The 20,464-nt window shown below is 36.7% G+C and overlaps 1 protein-coding gene across 3 annotated transcripts in view; it reads left to right on the top strand.

Annotated features, from left to right (window-relative positions):
• The window catches only part of QSER1 (glutamine and serine rich 1), a 73,580-nt gene that overhangs the window by 27,135 nt on the left and 25,981 nt on the right, over window positions 1-20,464 (top strand). For 2 of the 3 annotated variants that reach the window (XM_038563083.1, XM_038563081.1), the window contains exons 2-4: window positions 3,996-4,108; window positions 4,492-4,653; window positions 7,471-11,154. In XM_038563083.1, the coding sequence (XP_038419011.1) occupies window positions 4,557-4,653; window positions 7,471-11,154 (3,781 nt within the window). In that variant the 5' untranslated portion in view covers window positions 3,996-4,108; window positions 4,492-4,556. Of the gene's footprint in view, window positions 1-968; window positions 1,161-3,995; window positions 4,109-4,491; window positions 4,654-7,470; window positions 11,155-20,464 lie in introns of those variants that run through there. The other variant, XM_038563082.1, reaches the window with a different exon arrangement.

Raw genomic sequence — 20,464 nt, 5'->3', positions numbered from 1 at the left:
AGGGGTAGATTTGTATGTTCTTACTAACTGGATAGAAACTGTAAGATAGCTTATTCTCAGTAGTATGTTTTAAAACATTTTTTTCTTATGATTATATACCATCACTATATGAATTATCATTTAGATGAGATTTTTTTCCTCTGGCTTCTTATCTGCCTTAAAACTTAATTTTCTTTGCTGAACATATTAGATTAAAATTAAGAAGTTTGGGACATCTGGGTGGCTCAGTCAGTTAAGCATCTGACCCTTGAATTTGGCTCAGATCATCATCTCAGGATTGTGAGATGGAGGCCTACATGGGGCTTGGTGCCTTGGATGGAGCCTGTTTGGGATTCTCTCCTATTCCTTTCTCCCTTCTTTCCCCTCCCTCTCTCTAGTTCTCCCTTTCTCCTCATCTCAAAAAAAAAAATAAAATAAAATTAAGGTTAGGGAAAGAATGTTCAGACTTAAAATAGTGGGTAGTAACTGAATAATTAATCTTTTGGTTTTATTTTATAGCAAAATGTCACTTTTTTAGTTTGGCATTTAAGTGACAGCAACTGAAGGAAGATGTTACTTCCCCCTGCAAAATTCTGGTCCTTCTTATCTTCAACATTGAATCTACCTTATTTTGAGTGGGTGGAGAAGGGATGGAAGATTGAAGTTTTATGCTAGGCTGGGAATATGAAGATTAATATTCTCCTTATTCTTCTCTAGGTCTTATCTCCTGTAACTTTGGAGTATATATGGGGATAGTTTAAGTTCTCTTTCTCCCTACTACCCATTCAGGCCTTGGGAGCTAGGAAGAACTATCTATATTAGAGCAGGTTCTATATTAAATAATGTATATGGACTCCCAGCCTCTGAGGCACAGAGCCTGCCATGAGGAGTCTTCATTTGTAGGCTCTGTCACCTGACAGAACAAGGAAATGTATATGTGTAGACTGTTTTATTTTTTTAATTTCCTAAAAATTTTTACTTATTTATTTCAGATAGAGAGAGGGAGAAGCAGACTCCCCACGGAGCAGGGAACCCGACACAGGACTGGCTGGATCCCAGGACCTCAAGATCATGACCTGAGTTGAAGGCAGAAGCTTAACCAACTGAGCCACCCAGGCGCCTCCTAGATTGTTTTAATACAAAGCATGATTGCTATGATAATCTGAAAAGCAGATAAAATGGTAGGAATATTTTGAAAATAACAGCTGGTATTTGGTTTTTTATTATTAAAGCATTTCAAATTATATTCAGAATGAGTAACAAAAGAATAAAGTTAGATTACTACCTAACACTATGTAGAAAAATTAATTCAAAATGGGGGTGTCTGGGTGGCTCATTGGATTAACTGTCTGACTGTTGATTTCAGTTCAGGTCGTGATCTCAGGGTTGTGGGATCAGCTCCAAGTCGGGCTCCCCACTCAGCAGGGGTCTGCTTGAGGATTCTCTTCTGCTGTCATTCAAATGGCACACTCTGTCTCTCTCTCAAATAAATAAATAATTTTTAAAATAATAAAGATGTTCAACATCATTAGGTAAATGCAAATCAAAGCTACAATGAGATACTATTTCACACCTACAAAGATGACTATTATAATAAAAACAGGCCATGGGCAGCCCGGGTGGCTCAGCAGTTTAGCGCTGCCTTCAGCCCAGGGCCTGATCCTGGAGACCCAGGATTGAGTCCCATGTCGGGCTCCCTGCGTGGAGCCTGCTTCTCCCTCTGCCTGTGTCTCTGCCTCTCTTTCTCTCTGCATCTCTATGAATAAATAAATAAAATCTTAAAAAAAAAAAAAAGTGGCTGACTCTTAGTTTCCGCTCAGGTCGTGGTCTCAGGGTTGTGGGATCAAGCACTGCGTTGGGCTCCAGCCTGAGCACAGTCTGCTTGAGAGTCTCCCTCTCTCTGCCCCTCCTACTCGTGCTCTCTCTCACCCTCTCTCTCACTCTCTAAATCTTTTTTAAAAAGGAAGACTGAAAACATCATGTCATGACAAGGATGTAAAGTAAAAGTGGAATGTTGATTCGTTACTGATGGTAATGTAAAATGCACCTATTTTATGACCCTGTAATTCCACTCCTAGATATTTAAGAGAAATGAAAACATATGTCCATGAAAGACTTGTATACAAATGTTCCTAGCAGGGAATATGGTCAATAATATTGTAATAATGTTGTATGGTGACAGATGGTAACTACATGTGTTATGGTAAGCATTTCATAATGTGTATAATTGTTGAATCACTGTCTTGTACACTTGAAACTAATATATGTCAACTGTACTTAAATTTTTAAAACTCTACAGTGATATTTTTTAAGTGTAAGTTATGTGTATTTTAGAAAAACATTAAACATAAGTGCGCGCGTGTGTGTGTATGTATATATATGTGTCATGTACATGAGAGGGAAAAAGGGCTCATTTTTATTTTGTAAATACTGCCTTTTAAATATTAAAAGAATGATGTAATTAGAAAACTACCATTTCCAATCTCCAGTGTCATAATTGAATTAAAAGTCATTAGTGGATGGTGTCTGAAACCTTTGGCTGTTGGGCATAAGATTTTTACACTGTAACACCTCACAGTTGCATTTATTTTCTTTTAATATATGTATTTTATTTACTCATGGGAGACACAGAGAGAAAGGCAGAGACACAGGCAGAGAGAGAAGCCGGGTTCTCTCAGGAAACCCGAGCTGGGACTCGATCCTGGAACTCCAGGATCACACTCTAAGCCAAAGGCAGATGCTCAACCGCTGAGCCACCCAGGCATCCCACACAACTGCATTTCAAAGGAGAAAAAACAACTACAGGGAGAGATCTGACAGGTGTACATAACCACTTCAAGTTTAGCATCACCAGTAGTGAGACAGGCTGACGTGCATCTTCATCTGATACAATAAGAAGTACAGACTATATCATTTATGTACTTCTCAGGAGGAATTGATTAGACAGAGCCAGAATTTGGGATAGTCTCCATTCAACTGACTTGGATTACTCAACAACAAGTGTGTCGTGAAATCAAAACAAAAGGGATCTGGGATCAGAGGCAGGGTAAAGGCACTGTTATCAATTCAAAGAGACATAATCAAATACAGTTCTTAAATTTTGATTGGATTCTACATAGAGCTTTAAAATCCCAAACATTTTGGCAACAATTGGGAAATTGGAATATGACCTCTGTTATTACATACCACTATTGACTTAATGTTAAATTTCTTCAAGTCTAATAATGATAATTGACTATATAAAGGAATGCTCAGTTTCTAGGAGATGCAACTGAAATATTTAAAGATGCAGCATCATGTCTGCAACTTATATTCAAATAGTTTAATCTAAAAAAGTGTGTTTATATCTGCATAAAGAAAAATGAAGGTAACGAAAAGTTGATGAATTTTAAGGAAAGGATATAAGTTTTTCATTGGACTAGTTCAATTTTTCAATGAGTTTAAAATATTCAAAGTAAAAATCAAGGGGAGAAAAATCTCTTGTTCTGTTTTGCCCTCAAAATATACAAGTTTGAAATTTTCTAGGTATTATTTTAATTATCAGTTTATTCGAATTATCTGATTTTCCATAGAAAGTTAGAATTAGAGGGACTTTAGAGATTATCTTGTCTAGTCCTTTATTCATACGGATGAGGAATTTAGTCTGACATTCATTAAGTTCCTCATTGAAATCCTTATTGAAATGTAAGCCAGCGGTAGAGCTTGGACAATGAACCTCAGCTGTCCTGTTTTCCAGGCTCTTGCTCTCCCCACTATACCATGTCTCTTCTCTCCCAGTAAAAGAAAGTAAAGTTAAATTAAGGAAAATACTATGCATCATTTTTCTTCATAGGGTATCTTCAAAGTATTTACCCCATTTTGACAGTGTTGTGAGACTGTGTTTGATCTATTGGTGTGTAGGTCAGGAATTTAATCGGAGGTTTCTGCTACTTTTGATAATTGTTCTCCTATAAATGTTTTGGTACTATGATTTGAGCTCTGTGTTTTTTGGTCACTTCTTTTTTATTATTCTTTAGTTTGAGCTATGAAGAAGGACATCCCTCACATTCTGAAACCGATCTCCTTCAGAGACAGACCTTTGCAGCCTCTCATCAGCTTCCTGGATATGCTACCACACCTCAGCCAACTGGTAAAAATGCTCTTCTGGAATGAATCTGGCTACATGTAGTGAACGAGAAGAAAAATCAGTTTTCACATATTGGGTTATGCATGGGAGGAGGACAAAATGGAGCCTTGGGAAAAGTGAAAATGAAATCAAAACTTTGTCTTTCACTGATAGGAAATACCTATATAATTAGTTGGGAGATCTTTTTTCATGGATCTTTGTGGATTTTAAATTCTAACTACACTTGGTCAAATTAATATTTGTTTGCTGTTTCAGAATAAAATCGTTGAGGGTTGTAGATCTTTTGGCCTCAGATTTCAGAAATTCCTTTTAAAAATAAGAACAGAAATATAATTTTATACTCATAAATATTTACCTTGTGATATATCCTATATCTTCAAATGTAGGTCTTTCTGGAATATTTGATACTAGTGTGAACAGTGCCAGCACTAACACTAAAGAATCTTCAGTGATGAACTTTCTCTCTGCTGTTGAATCCCGAACTGCTCAGGCTGCTTCTTCAGGAACTACTCTTTTACCACAATTCAGGGCTCCATCCTGGCAGACAGGTGATTGATTCTTTGTTTTCAGAAATTTTAAGTCCAGAAAAAATACTGATAAAAAAGAAACTTTTCATGGCCTTGTCACTCTGTAGTGTGGCTGAGAGTAATTACTGACTTCCCAGTGAACTTTAAAACCTGGAATTTTTCACAATTTTACATTAGAGAGAAGTCAGATTTATCACTCTGATGAAAACGAATAAGTTGAAGAAGATAATTATTAAAAAATAAACCTTAGATATAAAGTTCTTACCTAACAATTTAAGTAGTTACTTGTCTACTTAAGTAGACAGAAGAAGATAATTATTAAAAAATAAACCTTAGATATAAAGTTCAAACCTAACAATTTAAGTAGTTACTTGTCTACTTAATAGAAGCAAACATTTCTTTTATTTTTCCATTTCAGCTTTATTGAGGTATAATTGCTATAAAATTGTTAGATGTTTGAAATGTGCTTTGTGATTTTAAGAGTACCCCCACCCCAAGTCTGGTTAATTAACACATCCATCACCTGCCATATTTATCATTTTTGGCTTTTTTGGTGAACAATTAAATTCATTTATCTTAGTGACTTCAGGCTGAGTAGGTAGTATAGTAAAAAACAGTCTCGGGACTGATTTCATCATTAGAGTAATGTAAAGTTATCCAGAATTGAACAGATTATGTCACTATTTAGTAAAAGCCATTATAGGCTGATATTATTGTATTTCCCCTATTTATATATACTATTTTAAACAAATTTTAAATGTTATTTTTTCAAGTGTAACTATTTTGTCTTCATAGTAATACTTTTTGACATTTAACGGTAAGAAGAAGGTTTTTGAAAGGGCCAGAGAATCTTTTTTCCTTTTTTTTCTTTTTTCTTCTATTTTTCTAAATCAACAAAAAAAATGTTAATGGCAGTCACTAAAAAACATGTAAACAATAAACAATAAAAAGGTCTACAAAAGGGAAGGGGATAGTTCCTAACTACAGTCCCACTTTTGTAGAGAAGAGTTAAGTCTGATATTTACTCTTCTTTGGTAAAGTATCAGTAAATATCTTTGTATATCAAAACATATATATCCACTTAATCAGTGTTTATAGCAATAGTATTAATAGGATATGCCATAATTATTTGATTAGTCCTATGATGATGGACATATGTGTGGTTCCTACTTATTAGCACACACAATAACTATAAGAAGTTTCTTGTACAAATATCTTTGTGTCCACTTATTTCCACAGAATAAATTTCTAGAAGTAGAACTTTTGGGTCATAAAGATATACGGTAACTTTTAGCTAGAATGCTTTCCTGAAATGTGAATAATCTCTTCTTAACAATATTAATTTCTGGTCAGCCTTTTATGATAAGCATGCACCTATTATCATTGGAATTTGTTCATAGGAAGCCAAAACATTTTAAAATGTGTATATATATATTTTTTTCTTAAGTTTTATTTATTAGAGAGGGGTGCACGGGGTGGCAGGGGAGGCAGAGGGAGAGGGAGAGAGAGAACCTCCAGCAGACTTTCCCGAGTGAGGAGCTGATTTGGATCTTGATCCTATGACCCTGAGATCATGACCTGAGCCCAAATCAAAAGTCGGACACCTAACAGAGTGAGCCACCTAGATGCCCCAAAAATGTATATATTTTGATAAAAGAAACTTTGCAGTGTTAATCTCATTGTATATTTTTAGATTCATTTATCATATTAAACGTAGGCAGTTTGGGTTTAATTTTAATGTTATGGATATTGTATCCTGTTGCAATTGCATTGAGATTTCAGGATAAATTAATCACTGGAGATTACATATATTTTTATTGCTTTCTTAATTTTCAGATGACCTTATCGAACATATATAAACTCATTTATATAACAATTATAAATAGGAATTCAAATACCTTTGTAATTTTGTTTTTGCTTTAAGAAAGCTAGCTGTTGGATCCCTGGGTGGCGCAGCGGTTTGGCGCCTGCCTTTGGCCCAGGGCACGATCCTGGAGACCCAGGATCGAATCCCACGTCGGGCTCCCGGTGCATGGAGCCTGCTTCTCTCTCTGCCTGTGCCTCTGCCTCTCTCTCTCTGTGACTATCATAAATAAATAAAAAATTAAAAAAAAAAAAAAAAAAGAAAGCTAGCTGTTTTGAGGCATGCCTGAGTGGTTCAGTCAGTTAAGTGACCGACCCTTGATTTTAGCTCAGGCCGTAATCTCAGGATCATGAGATCCAGTGCCACATTGTGCTCCATGCTTAGCACTCTGTCTGCTTGGGACTTTCTCTTCCTCTCCATCTACACCTCTCCCCTGCGTGTGTGTACACATGCCTCTAAAATAAATAAGTAGGGTACGCCTGGGTGGCTGGGATGCCTGGGTGGCTCAGCGGTTGACCGTCTGCTTTCACCTCAGGGCATGATCCGGGAGACCTGGGATCGAGTCCCGTGTCAGACTCCCTATGTGGAGCCTGCTTCTCCCTCTGCCTGTGTCTCTGCCTCTCTCTCTCTCTCTCTCTCTCTGTGTCTCTAATGAATAAATTAAATATATATATATATATATATAAAATAAAATAAGTAAATCTTGAAAAAAAGATTCTCGCCCTCTGCCCCTCCCCATTGGAGCTCACACTTTAAAGAATTAAAAAAGTAAACTAGCTGGTTTTGAAATGTAATTTTCAATTTACATGCAGAAATAATTTGTCAGGCATTTTCAGTCTTATAGAGATTTTAATGGATTAGAGATTATGTAAGTCTCTACTGTGAAGACGTGTGACGTGTGTGTGTCTCTGTGTGTGTGTATAATAGTATTTATGCTGTAATTGTTTAAAGTTTTTTATGTTTTCTCTTCCTAGGTATGCATTCCTCAGCAGCAACTGAGCTGTTCGTTACTGGACCTTTGCCAACCACTGGAACTCTTCCACCCTCTGCCCTCTCTGCTTATCAGCATCCCACCACCTTCAGCAATAGAAACTTTGCTACCACCTCACCTTTGGTGCTTCAGGATTCGTCTTTTAACACTACATCAAATGGAATTTTAAATCCTCATGACCCTTTGCTACAAATCAAAACTTCCCAGGGAACTGTTCCAACTGCTTTGGCATTTGAGCGCCTGGGCAGTTCTGCGTTAAGTAACAGCATACCACCTCAGTCTTCAACATATCGCTCAGCTCAAGAGTCTGCACCCCATCTTTTACAACCTCAGTTTAGTTTGTTGCCTTCAGCACTTGGGGGAGCCCAGCAAACTCCTCAAGCCTACAGTTCAACTCTCTTTACTAGTTCTACTGCTTCCATTGAAAGAGCTCTTCTTCGAGAATGTAGTGTTATTAAACACCATCAGCGGCCTTCAGGTACCCAGTCTATTCAGGCACAACTGACTGGTTCACAGCATTCCTTACATAGCTATCTATCAAATGCAAGTGTAGTTAATTTTCAGGAAACAAGCAGGCAGTCATCTTTATCCTGTAGCCCAATTGGAGATTCTACTCAGGTGAGCAATGGAGGATTACAACAGAAGACCTCCCAGGTGTCAGTGGAACTTGCTCAGTCTTACTCATCTGCAATTCCATCATCAGGGTTTCCTCCTACTACAAAAGTAAAAAGCTGTTCTACAAAACAACCACTAACGTCAACTAAGACCCCCAAACCTCAAAGTATAATTCCTCCTGTGCAAACATTAAGCTATTCCAAACCTTTACATAATCAGAGTTCTGTAATATCAGGCCAAGCACAAATTTATTCTACAGCGCAGCTACCAAGCCTTTTATCTGTTAGCCAGTCCCAAAATTATGGCTTAGTACAGCCACATAACGTGCCATCTATTGTTCATTCACAGGTTTATAGATCCAACAAAGTTGAGAAGTTGCCATCCTTATATAAAACATTGACTTTTTCTGGATCATCTCAGACTCTAACTTCTGAAAATCAGACACTTAATTATTCTCCTAATCAACAAGAAGTGTTATCTTCAGTTACAAATGAGAACTACCCTTCTCAAACAAGAGATCTATCTTCAGTTAGTCAGTCTCAAAGTTATTCATCTAGTCATTCTCAGGGTTTATCACCAGTTAGCCAGACACAGGTTAGTTATTCATCTCAGTCACAAGTATTGTCTGCAGTCAGTCCTTCAGAAAGCTATGCTTCAGGGCAGTCCCTGACATTGACGGCCCCTTCTCTTTCCTATTCTTCTGCCTCTCGGGCTCAGAATTTGTCAGATTCTAGCCCAACCCAGAATTATATTTCTATGCATTCTTCCCAAAATGCTCAGACTCAAGGGTCATCCTCTCCCCAGTCCCAGAAGTTTTTGCCTGCTGTCCAGTCATCATCTTTTGCATCCTCTACTCACTGTCAGACGTTACAGAACAGCATACCTTCCCCTGATCCAAAGTCTTATGCTGAAAGAAAACTTGACTCAAATGTGTATACATCTTCAAAGCAAGAGGAGGATTTTCCAATGCAAGAGTTACAGGTATTACAGCCACAAGTATCTCTTGAGTCATCGACCCAAAGGCTATCTGATGGAGAAATTAATGTTCAAGAATCAGCTTATAAGGTGTCAAAAGCAGAGGACAGATATTCTCAGAGTGTGATCAGAAGTAATTCTCGTCTTGAGGATCAGGTTGTTGGGATTGCTCTACCAGGCTCAAAAAAAGAAGAAAGCATGGTTGGTTCAGTGACACAACTTACCCAACAAATTGGCCAAGTCAGTACAGCAACCCTTGATATGAAGAAGGCAACTAATTTAATGCCAACCCCACAGATAAGATTGAATACTAAAGACCTCAACCAGCAGCATGCTCTTATACACAAGGTACATGAAGCCAAGGTCCAGGAGCAACATGATCAAATAATTAATGCCTCATCTCAGATTCAAATTCCAAATCATTCTTTAGGGCATGGCCATCAGGCATCTCTTCCTAATACACAGGTTCTTTTAGATTCTGCATGTGACCTACAGATTCTTCAGCAGTCAATACTGCAGGCAGGTTTAGGACAAGTAAAAGCATCTTTACAAGTACAGCGTGTTCAGAGTCCTCAACAAATAGTACATCCTTTCCTTCAAATGGATGGCCATATTATTCAGAGCAATGGTGATCATTCTCAGCAGCAACTCCATCCTCAAACTTCTGAAATTATGAAAATGGACCTCTCTGAGTCTTCAAAACCATTACAACAACATCTAACAACAAAGGGCCATTTTAGTGAAACAAATCAGCATGATTCAAAGAATCATTTTGTTTCTCTTGGATCAATATGTTTCCCAGAGGCAATGCTTCTCAGTGATGAGAGGAATATTTTATCAAATGTAGATGATATCTTAGCAGCTACAGCAGCAGCTTGTGGGGTTACTCCTTCTGATTTTTCCAAGTCAACTTCAAATGAAACCATTCCAGCAGTTGAAGATGGTGATTCTAAATCTCATTTTCAACAGTCATTAGATGTTGCTCATGTGACTTCTGATTTTAACTCCATAACAGCTGCAGTAGGAAAGCCCCAGAATATAAATGACATTTCCTTAAATGGAAATCAAGTTGCTGTAAACCTTTCACCTGTACCTAACCTCCAGTCAAAAATGACTCTCGATCAACAGCATATTGAAACTGGTCAAAATAAAGCACCTAAAGTAATTTCACCAGTGGTTGGACCAAGTCATGAAGCCCAGGAGCAGAGTTCTGGCTCATTCAAGAAACAGTCTGCTACCAATCATGAATCTGAAGAGGATAGTGAAGTTCCTATCGATAATACATTAAATAACAGCAGAAACCAAGAGTTTGTTTCTAGTAGAAGTGTAAGTGGAGAGAATGCTGCATCAGAGAGTGAGCTCACCTTGGGGGGTGATGACAACAGTGTGTCGGTGAACCCAACCAGAAGTGCGCTTGCACTGCTGGCCATGGCCCAGCCCGGGGAGGCCACTGGTGTCAAGATTGAAGAAGAAAATCAAGATTTAATGCATTTTAACCTTCAGAAGAAAAAATCTGGGAAGGGGCAAATGAAAGAGGAAGACAACAGTAATCAGAAACAGCCAAAAAGACCTGCCCAGGGCAAACGCCAGAATTCAAGGGGAACAGATGTGTATTTGCCATACACTCCTCCTTCCTCAGAAAGCTGCCACGATGGTTATCAGCATCAAGAAAAAATGAGACAGAAGATCAAAGAAGTGGAGGAAAAACAGCCAGAAGTCAAGACAGGATTTATTGCCTCTTTCTTAGATTTTCTGAAATCTGGGCCCAAGCAGCAGTTTTCTACTCTTGCCGTCCGAATGCCCAACAGGACTAGACGACCAGGGACCCAGACTGTTCGTACATTTTGTCCCCCGCCGCTTCCAAAGACAACTTCTACGACACCCGCACCTTTAGTGTCTGAAACTGGGGGTAACAGTCCATCAGAAAAAGTTGATAATGAACTTAAAAACTTGGACCATTTATCTTCATTTTCTTCTGATGAAGAAGATCCTGGAGTATGCAGTCATGATATTTATAAAAGCGCCTCTATTACCTTAACTACTTCAGATGCTACTTCTGATAAAAAGAAGAAAACAGGTAAAGTTTTAAATTTTAGATTCATAATTATGGCTTTCCACTATTATTTGTATGGTGATAGACTGGACTTTAAGCTTTTTTAGCTTGAAGCAGGTCTGTAAATAAATTTTCAGGGCAAAATGCATTGGTGGGTATTTTACGTACTTACTCTTTTGCATATGCTCCTTCCCTGTAGGAAAGTTTTGGGTTTTAGGTTGAGAACTTGGTGGTTTTTTTTACTTTCTCCCACGTGACACATGACTTACATGGTATGTATCCAGACTTCTCTAATCTGAGACAACTTGAGTGGTTTACAGGTATGAGGCATTGTGCTGTACAGTTCTAGTATAAACTGTCATATTTTCTTGGTATGTCAGTTTTTACCTGAAGATTAATGTTTTAGTGTTAAATATAGTTACGTGTATTATGTACACGAATATAATTAAGATAACATTTAGAAAATTTGTGTTGGCTCCAGACTGTGTCGCCAAGTCTTTGGGTATGTGTTTCACTTTATTCTGTAGTTAAGGGAACATTTGGAGGAACTGTTTTAAGAAGCACTGCCTCATGTCAACTATTTAAGGAACATGCTAAGGGAGAATATATATAACAATAATAGCCATCACCTCTGTGCTGGGAACTAGTAGCAATGTTATGAGATATGCATTGTTACCTCCAATATATAGATGGTATAAACCAAGAGTAAATGAATTGTGTGGGTCCATACAACTAGTAACTGACAGAGCCGGAGTCTGCACTCAGGTTTGTTTGGTTGTAGAGCCTGTATTCCTGCCTAGCTCTTTTGTATAAGTAAAGTGGTGCTTTAAAAGTTTAAACTTTGTTGTGTGATGTACTCTTAGCTTCTCTCTGAACTCAAGACTACCTTTAACTACTGGAGTGATCTGGAACAACTGTGGTATCCCAAATAATCTGTTAGCATAAACATCTGCTAACACATTTCTAAAGAATTCTCACTTTGTTATACAGGGAAATTAGTATAATGGAAAGTCAGTGTTAGAATCAAAGACGTTATGGACGTGGCTAATCTAATCGTAGTAACGTTTTAGACTCCTTTTCCCCAAATTCAGGCTGCTTTGCAATTACTTTTATATTCCCTCTTCCATTTGTAGAACAAAGCTTTTGTAATTTCTGTTCTAAAATAGGAATCTAAGACTGGTTTCTTCCAGACAGGTATTATTGCCTCATTTGTAGTTGAAATCCTCATCACCAACCCAGTTCTTCCTGTTAGGTATTCAAAGTTCTCTCGATGCCATCCCCACTGCTTCCTCCTGTGCACGAGCTCATCTCTTGCTTCTTGGTAGAATCCTTCACACCAGTAAGATACTTCTCAGTGCTTCTAGGGGAAAACATTAAAATAATATGTAAAAACTCTTCCTTCCCATATTACTTTCTGGTTCCATTCTTTCCACTTATCCTCTTCTATAACAGCCAAACTTCTCATTGTTCCTGAGACCCATAAGCCGCACTTTCACAATTCTCTTTGAACAGGTTTTTCTCTAACCAGAATTGCCCTCTTTGATGTTTTCAGCCCAGCAGACATTTTGTCGTCTCTGAAGACCATCTTCAAAGTCACTTTGTGGAAGTTACTCCAGGGAGAATTCATGCTCATATCTTCTAAATTCACACAGCTCTCAAGTATCTCTGAAGGGCAATTTTAAATTTAAATTGCAATGAAGTCTAATTTACCCATTTTTTTCCTTTTATGATTTGTGCTTGTGTCCTAAGAAATCTTTGCAAACATGTTCTGTTTTCTTCTAGAAGTTTTTAACTTTTGCATTTTACCTTTAGGTCTATGACCCCCGTCCCCCCTTTTTAAAGATTTTGTCTATTCATGAGAGACACAGAAAGAGATGCAGAGACACAGGCAGAGGGAGAAGCAGGCTTCTTGCAGGGAGTCCAATGCAGGACTCGGTCCCAGGACCCCAGGATCATGACCTGAGCCAAAGGCAGCCGCTCAAACACTGAGCCACCCAGGCGCCCCATGTGGTTTTCTTATGCAGTCTTTCAGTGTGGTGAACTACACTGACTAATTTTCAAATATATTCATGGCCTTGCATTCATTCCTAGGATAAACTCCAACAACTGTGAAGTATTCAGTTCATTTTTAATACATTGATGAGTTCAGTTTTCTAATTTTTTTGCATCATGTTTGCAGTGGATATTGGTCTGTAGTTTTCCTTTTGTAATGCTTTTGTCAGGTTTTGGTATCTGGTTATTGCTGACCCTATAAATGAATTTGGGACTATCCCCTTGTTTTCTTTTTTCTGCAAGAAATGGAGTAGTACTGTTTCTGCCACAAATGGTTGTTCAAATTTGTTAGTGCAACCATCTGGACCTGGAGTTCTTTTTGTCAGAAAGTTTTGTTTGTTTGTTTGTTTTTGTCAGAAAGTTTTTTGCTGTGAATTCAGTTTCTTTGATATGGAACTAATTCACCTTGTCTGTTTCTTCCTGACTGTGTTTTGATAGTTTGTATCTTTGAAGGAATTGACCTATTTTATCTGAGTTGTCAAATTCATGGGTATAAAGTTGTTGGTAGCATTTCTTCATATTGGTAATTTGTATCTTCTTTGTTGTGGTCAGTCTGGATAGAAGTTTACTGGTTTTATTGACTCTTTTTCTCCTTTGTTGGCAATTTCATTGATTTTTTGGGGGGTTCTCATTATTTCCTTTTTCCTGCTTGACTTAGATTCATTCTCTATTTTTCTGATTTCTTATGGTAGGAGCCTAAATTGTTCATTTGAGACCCCTCGTCTTTTCTACTATAAGCATTTAATATTACAAACCTCTCATTGCCCCCTGCTTTAGCTGTATCCCACAATTTTATTTTTATTATTTTTATTTTCTTTCAGTACTCTTTAATGCTTCTTCTTTGATACATGAGTTATTCAATTTTCAAATATTTGAGTGTTTTCCGGACACCTTTTCTTTATTGATTTCTACTTTGTGTAATTTCAGTTCTCTTAAATTTGTTAAGGTTTGCTTTATGGCCCAAAATATGCTTGGTCTTTTTTTTTTTTTTTTTTAAGATTTTATTTATTCATAAGAGACACAGAGAGAGAGAGGCAGAGACACAGGCAGAGGGAGAAGCAGGCTCCCCGTGAGGAGCCCGATGTGAGACTCAATCCTGGCACTCTGGGATCATGTCCTGAGCTGAAGGCAGATGCTCAACTGCTGAGGCACCCAGGCATCCCCAAATGTGCTTGACCTTGATTGATGTTCCATGTGTACTTTCAATGAATGTATATTCTGCTGGTGGTGTTGGATTGTTCTGTAAATGTTGATTAGGTCAAGTTGGTTGTTAGTGTTATTTAGGTTTTCTAGGTCCTTGCTGATTATTTGTTCCTTGTTCTGCCAATTACTGAGAGTGGAGTTTTGAAGTCTCAAAGTATTTCTGTAGACTTTTCTATTTCTCCTTGCATTTCTGTCAATCAGTTATTGCTTTGTGTATTTTGAGTTCTGTGTTTTAGATTGTTAAGTTCTTGTGAATTGACCTTATCATTGTATAATGTGCATCTTTAATATTGGTATAATCTTACTTGAAGTCTACTTTGTCTGATCTGTGACATTATATTTAATGTGGGTATTTTGTAGATAGTATATATTTTAGTTTTGTCTTTTACTTAAGCTTTAGTTTTATAATCTCTGTCTTTGAATTGGTATGTTTAGACAGTTTACATTTAATTTAATTGTTGATATAGCTAGATCTTCCATTTTATTGTTTTCTGGTTCCCCCTTTTTTGTTTCCTCTTTACTAGCTTTTAAAAACACATTATTTGAACTTTTCGTATTTTATTTTTAATTTATTTCTGATTTTTCCAGCAGTTATCTTTTTGTAGTCTTCTAATGGTTGACCTAGTGATTAGCATCCATTTAAAATTAATATGTTTATGATTTCAAGTAAAATGTTGAAGCCTAACAACCATACAAGTCCCTTTACCTTTGCCCGTATGTTCACATATTTGTCCTATATATTACATCTATGTACATATATTGAAAACCATAATAAAGGAATAATTTTTGCTTTCAAGTCCAATATACTTTAAATTACTTAAGAGGAGGAAAAAAGCCTATTGTGTTTACCTAGACATACATATTTTCTATTGCAGTTGCTTTATTCCTGATATTCCAGGTTTCTCTCTGGTATCATTTCCCATCAGCCCAAAGAACGTTTCCTTTTCCAAGACTTTTTCTTTTTCTTTGGTTTTCAGCAGTCTAATTGTTTATCCAGGTAGGGTTTATCCTATTTGGAGTTCACTGAGCTTCTTGAATCTGTAAATTATGTCTTTAACCAAATTTGAGAAATTTGGGGATATTTTTTTTTCTGCACCAATCTCTTTCTCTGCTTATGGGATTCCGGTGACACAAATGTATAACTTTTTGATACTGTTTCTGAGGTTCTGTTCTTTTTTTTTTTTTTTTAAGTTTTTATTTATTTATTCATGATAGACATAGAGAAAGAGAGAGGCAGAGACACAGGCAGAGGGAGAAGCAGGCTCCATGCTGGGAGCTCGACGTGGGACTTGATCCCAGGACTCCAGGATCGTGCCCTGGGCCAAAGGCAGGCGCTAAACTGCTGAGCCACCCAGGGATCCCCTCTGTTCATTTTTTTCAATCCTTTTTCCCCCTCTCTGTTCTTCAAATTGTATAATTTTTATTGGCCTATCTTAAATTTTATTGATTTTTCATCCTTCTCAATTCTGTTCCTGATCCCATCCGGTGAATTTTTTATTTCAGATATTTTTAAATTATAAAATTTGTCTTTGATTCTTGTTTCTCGTTCCTCTTTTTCTACTGAGAATTTACATACTTCTATTCATTTTAAAAGTATGCTACCTTACTTCCTGGAGCATGGTATAACAGCTGCCTTCAAGACTTTGATAATTCCAACATCTAAGTCATGTTAAAAGTGGCATCTAATTTCCCTTTGAGAATTGGTCACTTTTTTCTAGTTCTTTGTATATTGAGCAATTTTGGATTTTATCCTGGACATTTTGAGTACTATACTGTAAGACTCTGGGTTCTATTAAAATTCTCTGGAAAATATTGATTTGTGTTGTTTTAGCAGGCAGTCAGACTACAAAATTCCATCTCATCTTTGAGTGGTGGTTCCAGTGTTGGTTCAGTTTTACAAAGCCTTTGCTCTACTGCTTTGGATCTGTCTCAGTGGTTAATCCAGAACTTGGGTGATGAGTAGACTTTGTTATAGTTTAGATCTCAAAGCCTTCATTATGCTAGTTTGAATCTACTCTGCGTAAGTGCAATTTAGCGTGAAACAGATTGCATGTGTTCATATGTAGAATTAGCGGATACCATTCTGCAGCTGTTTCCTCTCTGGGAATTTCCCATACTACCCAGCTCCCTGCGTTCCTTTTCCTTAGGCATTTGTGTAGAAAGCTGGAATTTTTCTTGGAGCTTTAGCTGCTGATGCGTTGACACAGTTATCTGCATGTGGGGGTTAAAGTGATACAACAAGACCAAAAATAGGGAATTCCCCTAGGCTTCCTCCCTCAGCTTTATTGAGATATAATTGACTATATAAGTATATATATATAATTATATATGTCCTGAAACATTCCCTGTGTTCTTCATACCATAGTGGCCCTGTTTCCAGTTTCCTCTAGAATGCCAAAAAGACAGGCATTCTGTCAGGGTTTAAGATGTCTGGTTCACCACCATAGCATTGCAGCTTTGTTTTTTTGTTTGTTTTTGTTTTTTTAAAGATTTATTTATTTATTCATGAGAGACACACAGAGAGAAGGAGAGACACAGGCAGAGGGAGAAGCAGGCTCTTCACAGGAGCCCAGTGCAGGACTCAATTCCAGATCCTGGGATCACGACCTGAGCCAAAGGCAGCCACCCAACCGCTACCCAGGCGTCCCTTGCATTGCAGCTTTGTGACTTGGGTTGTCCTCAGGGCAGGTCTGGGAGAGAGAAAAGAAAAAAAAGAAATGGCATTTGCCCCCCACATTCTTCACCTTGCACGAGGCTCCTCTCTTTTACTCTTCTGTCTAGAAAGACAAATTTTCTTGGAGTTTTTGTTGTCTGTGCTCTTGCAATTCTGCATGGGGGGGTTACCTCTGGTCAATGCTAGGCGAGATGAGAGGAAAGAAGTAAGAAACATTTCCGTTTATTGTTATTTAAATTTGCCCTTACCTCTCCAGTCCACCTGCTTTATTAACTTCTCAAAGTCTTCAGGTAGTTACTTACCCTTTATATATATATATATATATTTTTTTTTTTTTAATTAATGAAACATAGAGAGAGAGAGAGAGGCAGAGACACAGGCAGAGGGAAAAGCAGGCTCCATACAGGGAGCCTGATGTGGGACTCAATCCCGGGACTCCAGGATCAGGCCCTGGGATGCTAAGGTGGTGCTAAACCGCTGAGCCGCCCAGGCTGCCCCATAAAATTTTTAAAATTCATTGTTTAATCAATTTATAGTCATGATTTCTGATGCTCAACTTATCCTATAATTGGCAAGTAGGAGTTCCTTCAATGTTTTGGTATTTTTATTGTGATTACATTGAATTCATAAATTGATTTTAAGGGAAAATTTATCTTTACAGTTTTCTCATGCACTTTTGGAATATATTATTTATCTGTTCAGATCTTATGTATTTTCATATCATATAATTTTTTTCTACACAGATACTATCATTTCTGCAATTTAAAAAAATTTTTTTTTAATTTTTATTTATGATAGTCACAGAGAGAGAGAGAGAGAGAGGCAGAGACATAGGCAGAGGGAGAAGCAGGCTCCATGTACCGGGAGCCCGACGTGGGATTCGATCCCGGGTCTCCAGGATCGCGCCCTGGGCCAAAGGCAGGCGCTAAATCGCTGCACCACCCAGGGATCCCCCGTTTCTGCAATTTTTAACTATAAATTTCCCCACATTGTTTTCTTATTGCTTACTGATGGTATATGACAATTTTATATCTCCGTTTTGGTTTTGGCATTTTTATTGAATTTTTATTCTCAATTTCTTGCATTTTTAGATAGTTATGTCTTGTAAAAATAATAGAAGTTTTACCTTTCTCTTTCTCTTTTTTTTTTTTTTTTTTTTGTAATTTAATTCACTGGCTCAGCCTCTGTTTAATAGTAGTAGTGATAGCAATCATGCTGACCTCCTCCTTGGTATTAAATAGAATATGTAGTATTTGACCATGAAATATATTTGTTGTCAGTTTCTAGTACTGTACACTCTGAAAATTTCCTTCTATCCTGAGATTCTTGTTTTTTTTTTTAAAAATTAACAGTGGGTATTAAATTTTGTTAGATGCCTTTTTGAACCTCTAATCTCCTTTTTCCCCACATTAACCTGTTACTTGATTTCCTAATTTTGAATTTGTTTTGAGGTTCTTAAAAAATATTTTTAAATTAACAATGGATATTAAATTTTGTTAGATGCTTTTTTGAGCTTCTGATAAATTTTTTCACACGTTAATCTATTATTGGATTTTTTTTTAAAGATTTACCTATTTATTTTAGAGAGAGAATGTATGCAAGCAGGGGGAGGGGCAAAGGGAGAGAGAGAGAGAGAGACTCTCAAGCAGACTCCATGTTGAGTGCAGATCCCAACTCAACCCTGAGATCAGGTCCTGAGCCAAAACCAAGAGTCTGTCTTAACCAACTGAGACACCCAGACACCCCAATCAATTACTTGATTTCTTAATGCTGAACCTTTTTAAGATAACTCTACCATGAACTCTGCTTTGTCATGATTAATTATTTTAATCCATTGCAAGATATAAGTTTCTACTGTTTTGTTTGGGATTTTTACACCTAAACTCACAAATGAGATTATTGCTTATAATTTTTGTCTTAATCTTTTTTGTTCTTTCTTGCTCTGAATCTCTTTGAATCTTTTTCTTACCATTTTGTGAAAAGTTTGCCTATTTAATAGTTGTTTTCACAGAACCAGTGTGCTTTTCTTTTTTTGCTCTTGTTTTCACTATTTTTACTCACTTTTTAAATTTTTCTTTAATCAATTCTTTTTCCCTATCTTCCCTGGGTTCCACTTACTGTTCTCACTCTGGCTTCTTGAGTTTAATACTTAATTGATTTTTGTATATCCTTGCTTTTTAATGAATAGCATTAAAGTGTAAGTTTTCATTATACCTGGCTTTATTTATGCCTCTGGTTTCAATTTGTAATGCTCTCACCATCCTTTTTAAATGGTTTATCATTTCAGTTTTGATTTCCTTTTTAATCCCAGAGTTAGTAAGAAAAAGTGGGGTTTTGCCTGTTTCCTAGTAGGTTTATGTTTTTAGTGGTGGTGATAGTGGTATTCCTTTATTACTAATTTATGACCCTATTGTATTTTGGTCAAGAGAATGCTTAAATAATGCCTACTTTTGGAAATTTATGAAAATTTTGTTAGTAGCTTGGTCAGTGGTCAATTTTTATAAATATTCCATGAATGCCAATTGCTAGTAGATTGTATTTGGTAATGCTGTTCAAATCCTTTGTATCTTTTTGTGTTTTGTTTAATGTAATCAATGACATTAGGTCACATAAGAAAATGTATATGTATATGGTGGAGGAGGTAAATGACAGGTCTAGAATGTGCCTTAAGCCATCCTAGCAAATATAGATGGAGTTGATGGACATATGAAAGAAGTATACCAAAATGTTCATGGTGGTCATAGCTGCGTCATGGTATTTGAGGATTTGTATTCTCTACTTTTATGTATGTTTGAAATTATTAATAATAAACAGTTTTTTAAATCCTCCCTATCCTTATTTGTTTTTAGATTGCTTGATCTGTTGATTCCTGAAAAAGGTGTGTTAAAGTTTCCAACTATGTTTGATTGTTTTTCTAATACTGTTTACTTGATATGTTTTGAACCCATGTGACTGGGTACATAAAATTTTACTAAGTTTAATTTCCCATATCTGTTTTTAATATTACCATACTAATTTTATTGCTATTATTTTGGTATATTTTTCTATATCTGTTTTCTTTCTTTCAGAGTATTTTTTCTTGCGAAATAAAACTCACATATGGAAACATAAAACATGTAAGAAAAACAGATAAAATTTTTATAAATTTGAAAATGCAGACGTTATTTAAGCCATATTCTTTGACCATGGTGCAGTCATTTTATAAAATAATAGTTGGAAAAAAGACAAATAAAAATAAGCTTCTATTTTTATAACTTCTAAATAACTTCTCCTAAATAACTCACGGCTTTGAAAGGAAACCAAAACTGAAATGATAAACCACTTAGAAAGGACAGTGGAACATTATATTTCAAAACTGATGAGATGTGCCAAAAGTGTAGAACAAAGAAGAAGATTTATAGTGTT

This window comes from Canis lupus, chromosome 18 (genome assembly GCF_011100685.1).
Source record: "Canis lupus familiaris isolate Mischka breed German Shepherd chromosome 18, alternate assembly UU_Cfam_GSD_1.0, whole genome shotgun sequence".
NCBI lineage: Eukaryota > Metazoa > Chordata > Mammalia > Carnivora > Canidae > Canis > Canis lupus.
This window is presented reverse-complemented; position numbering and strand designations above follow the sequence as displayed.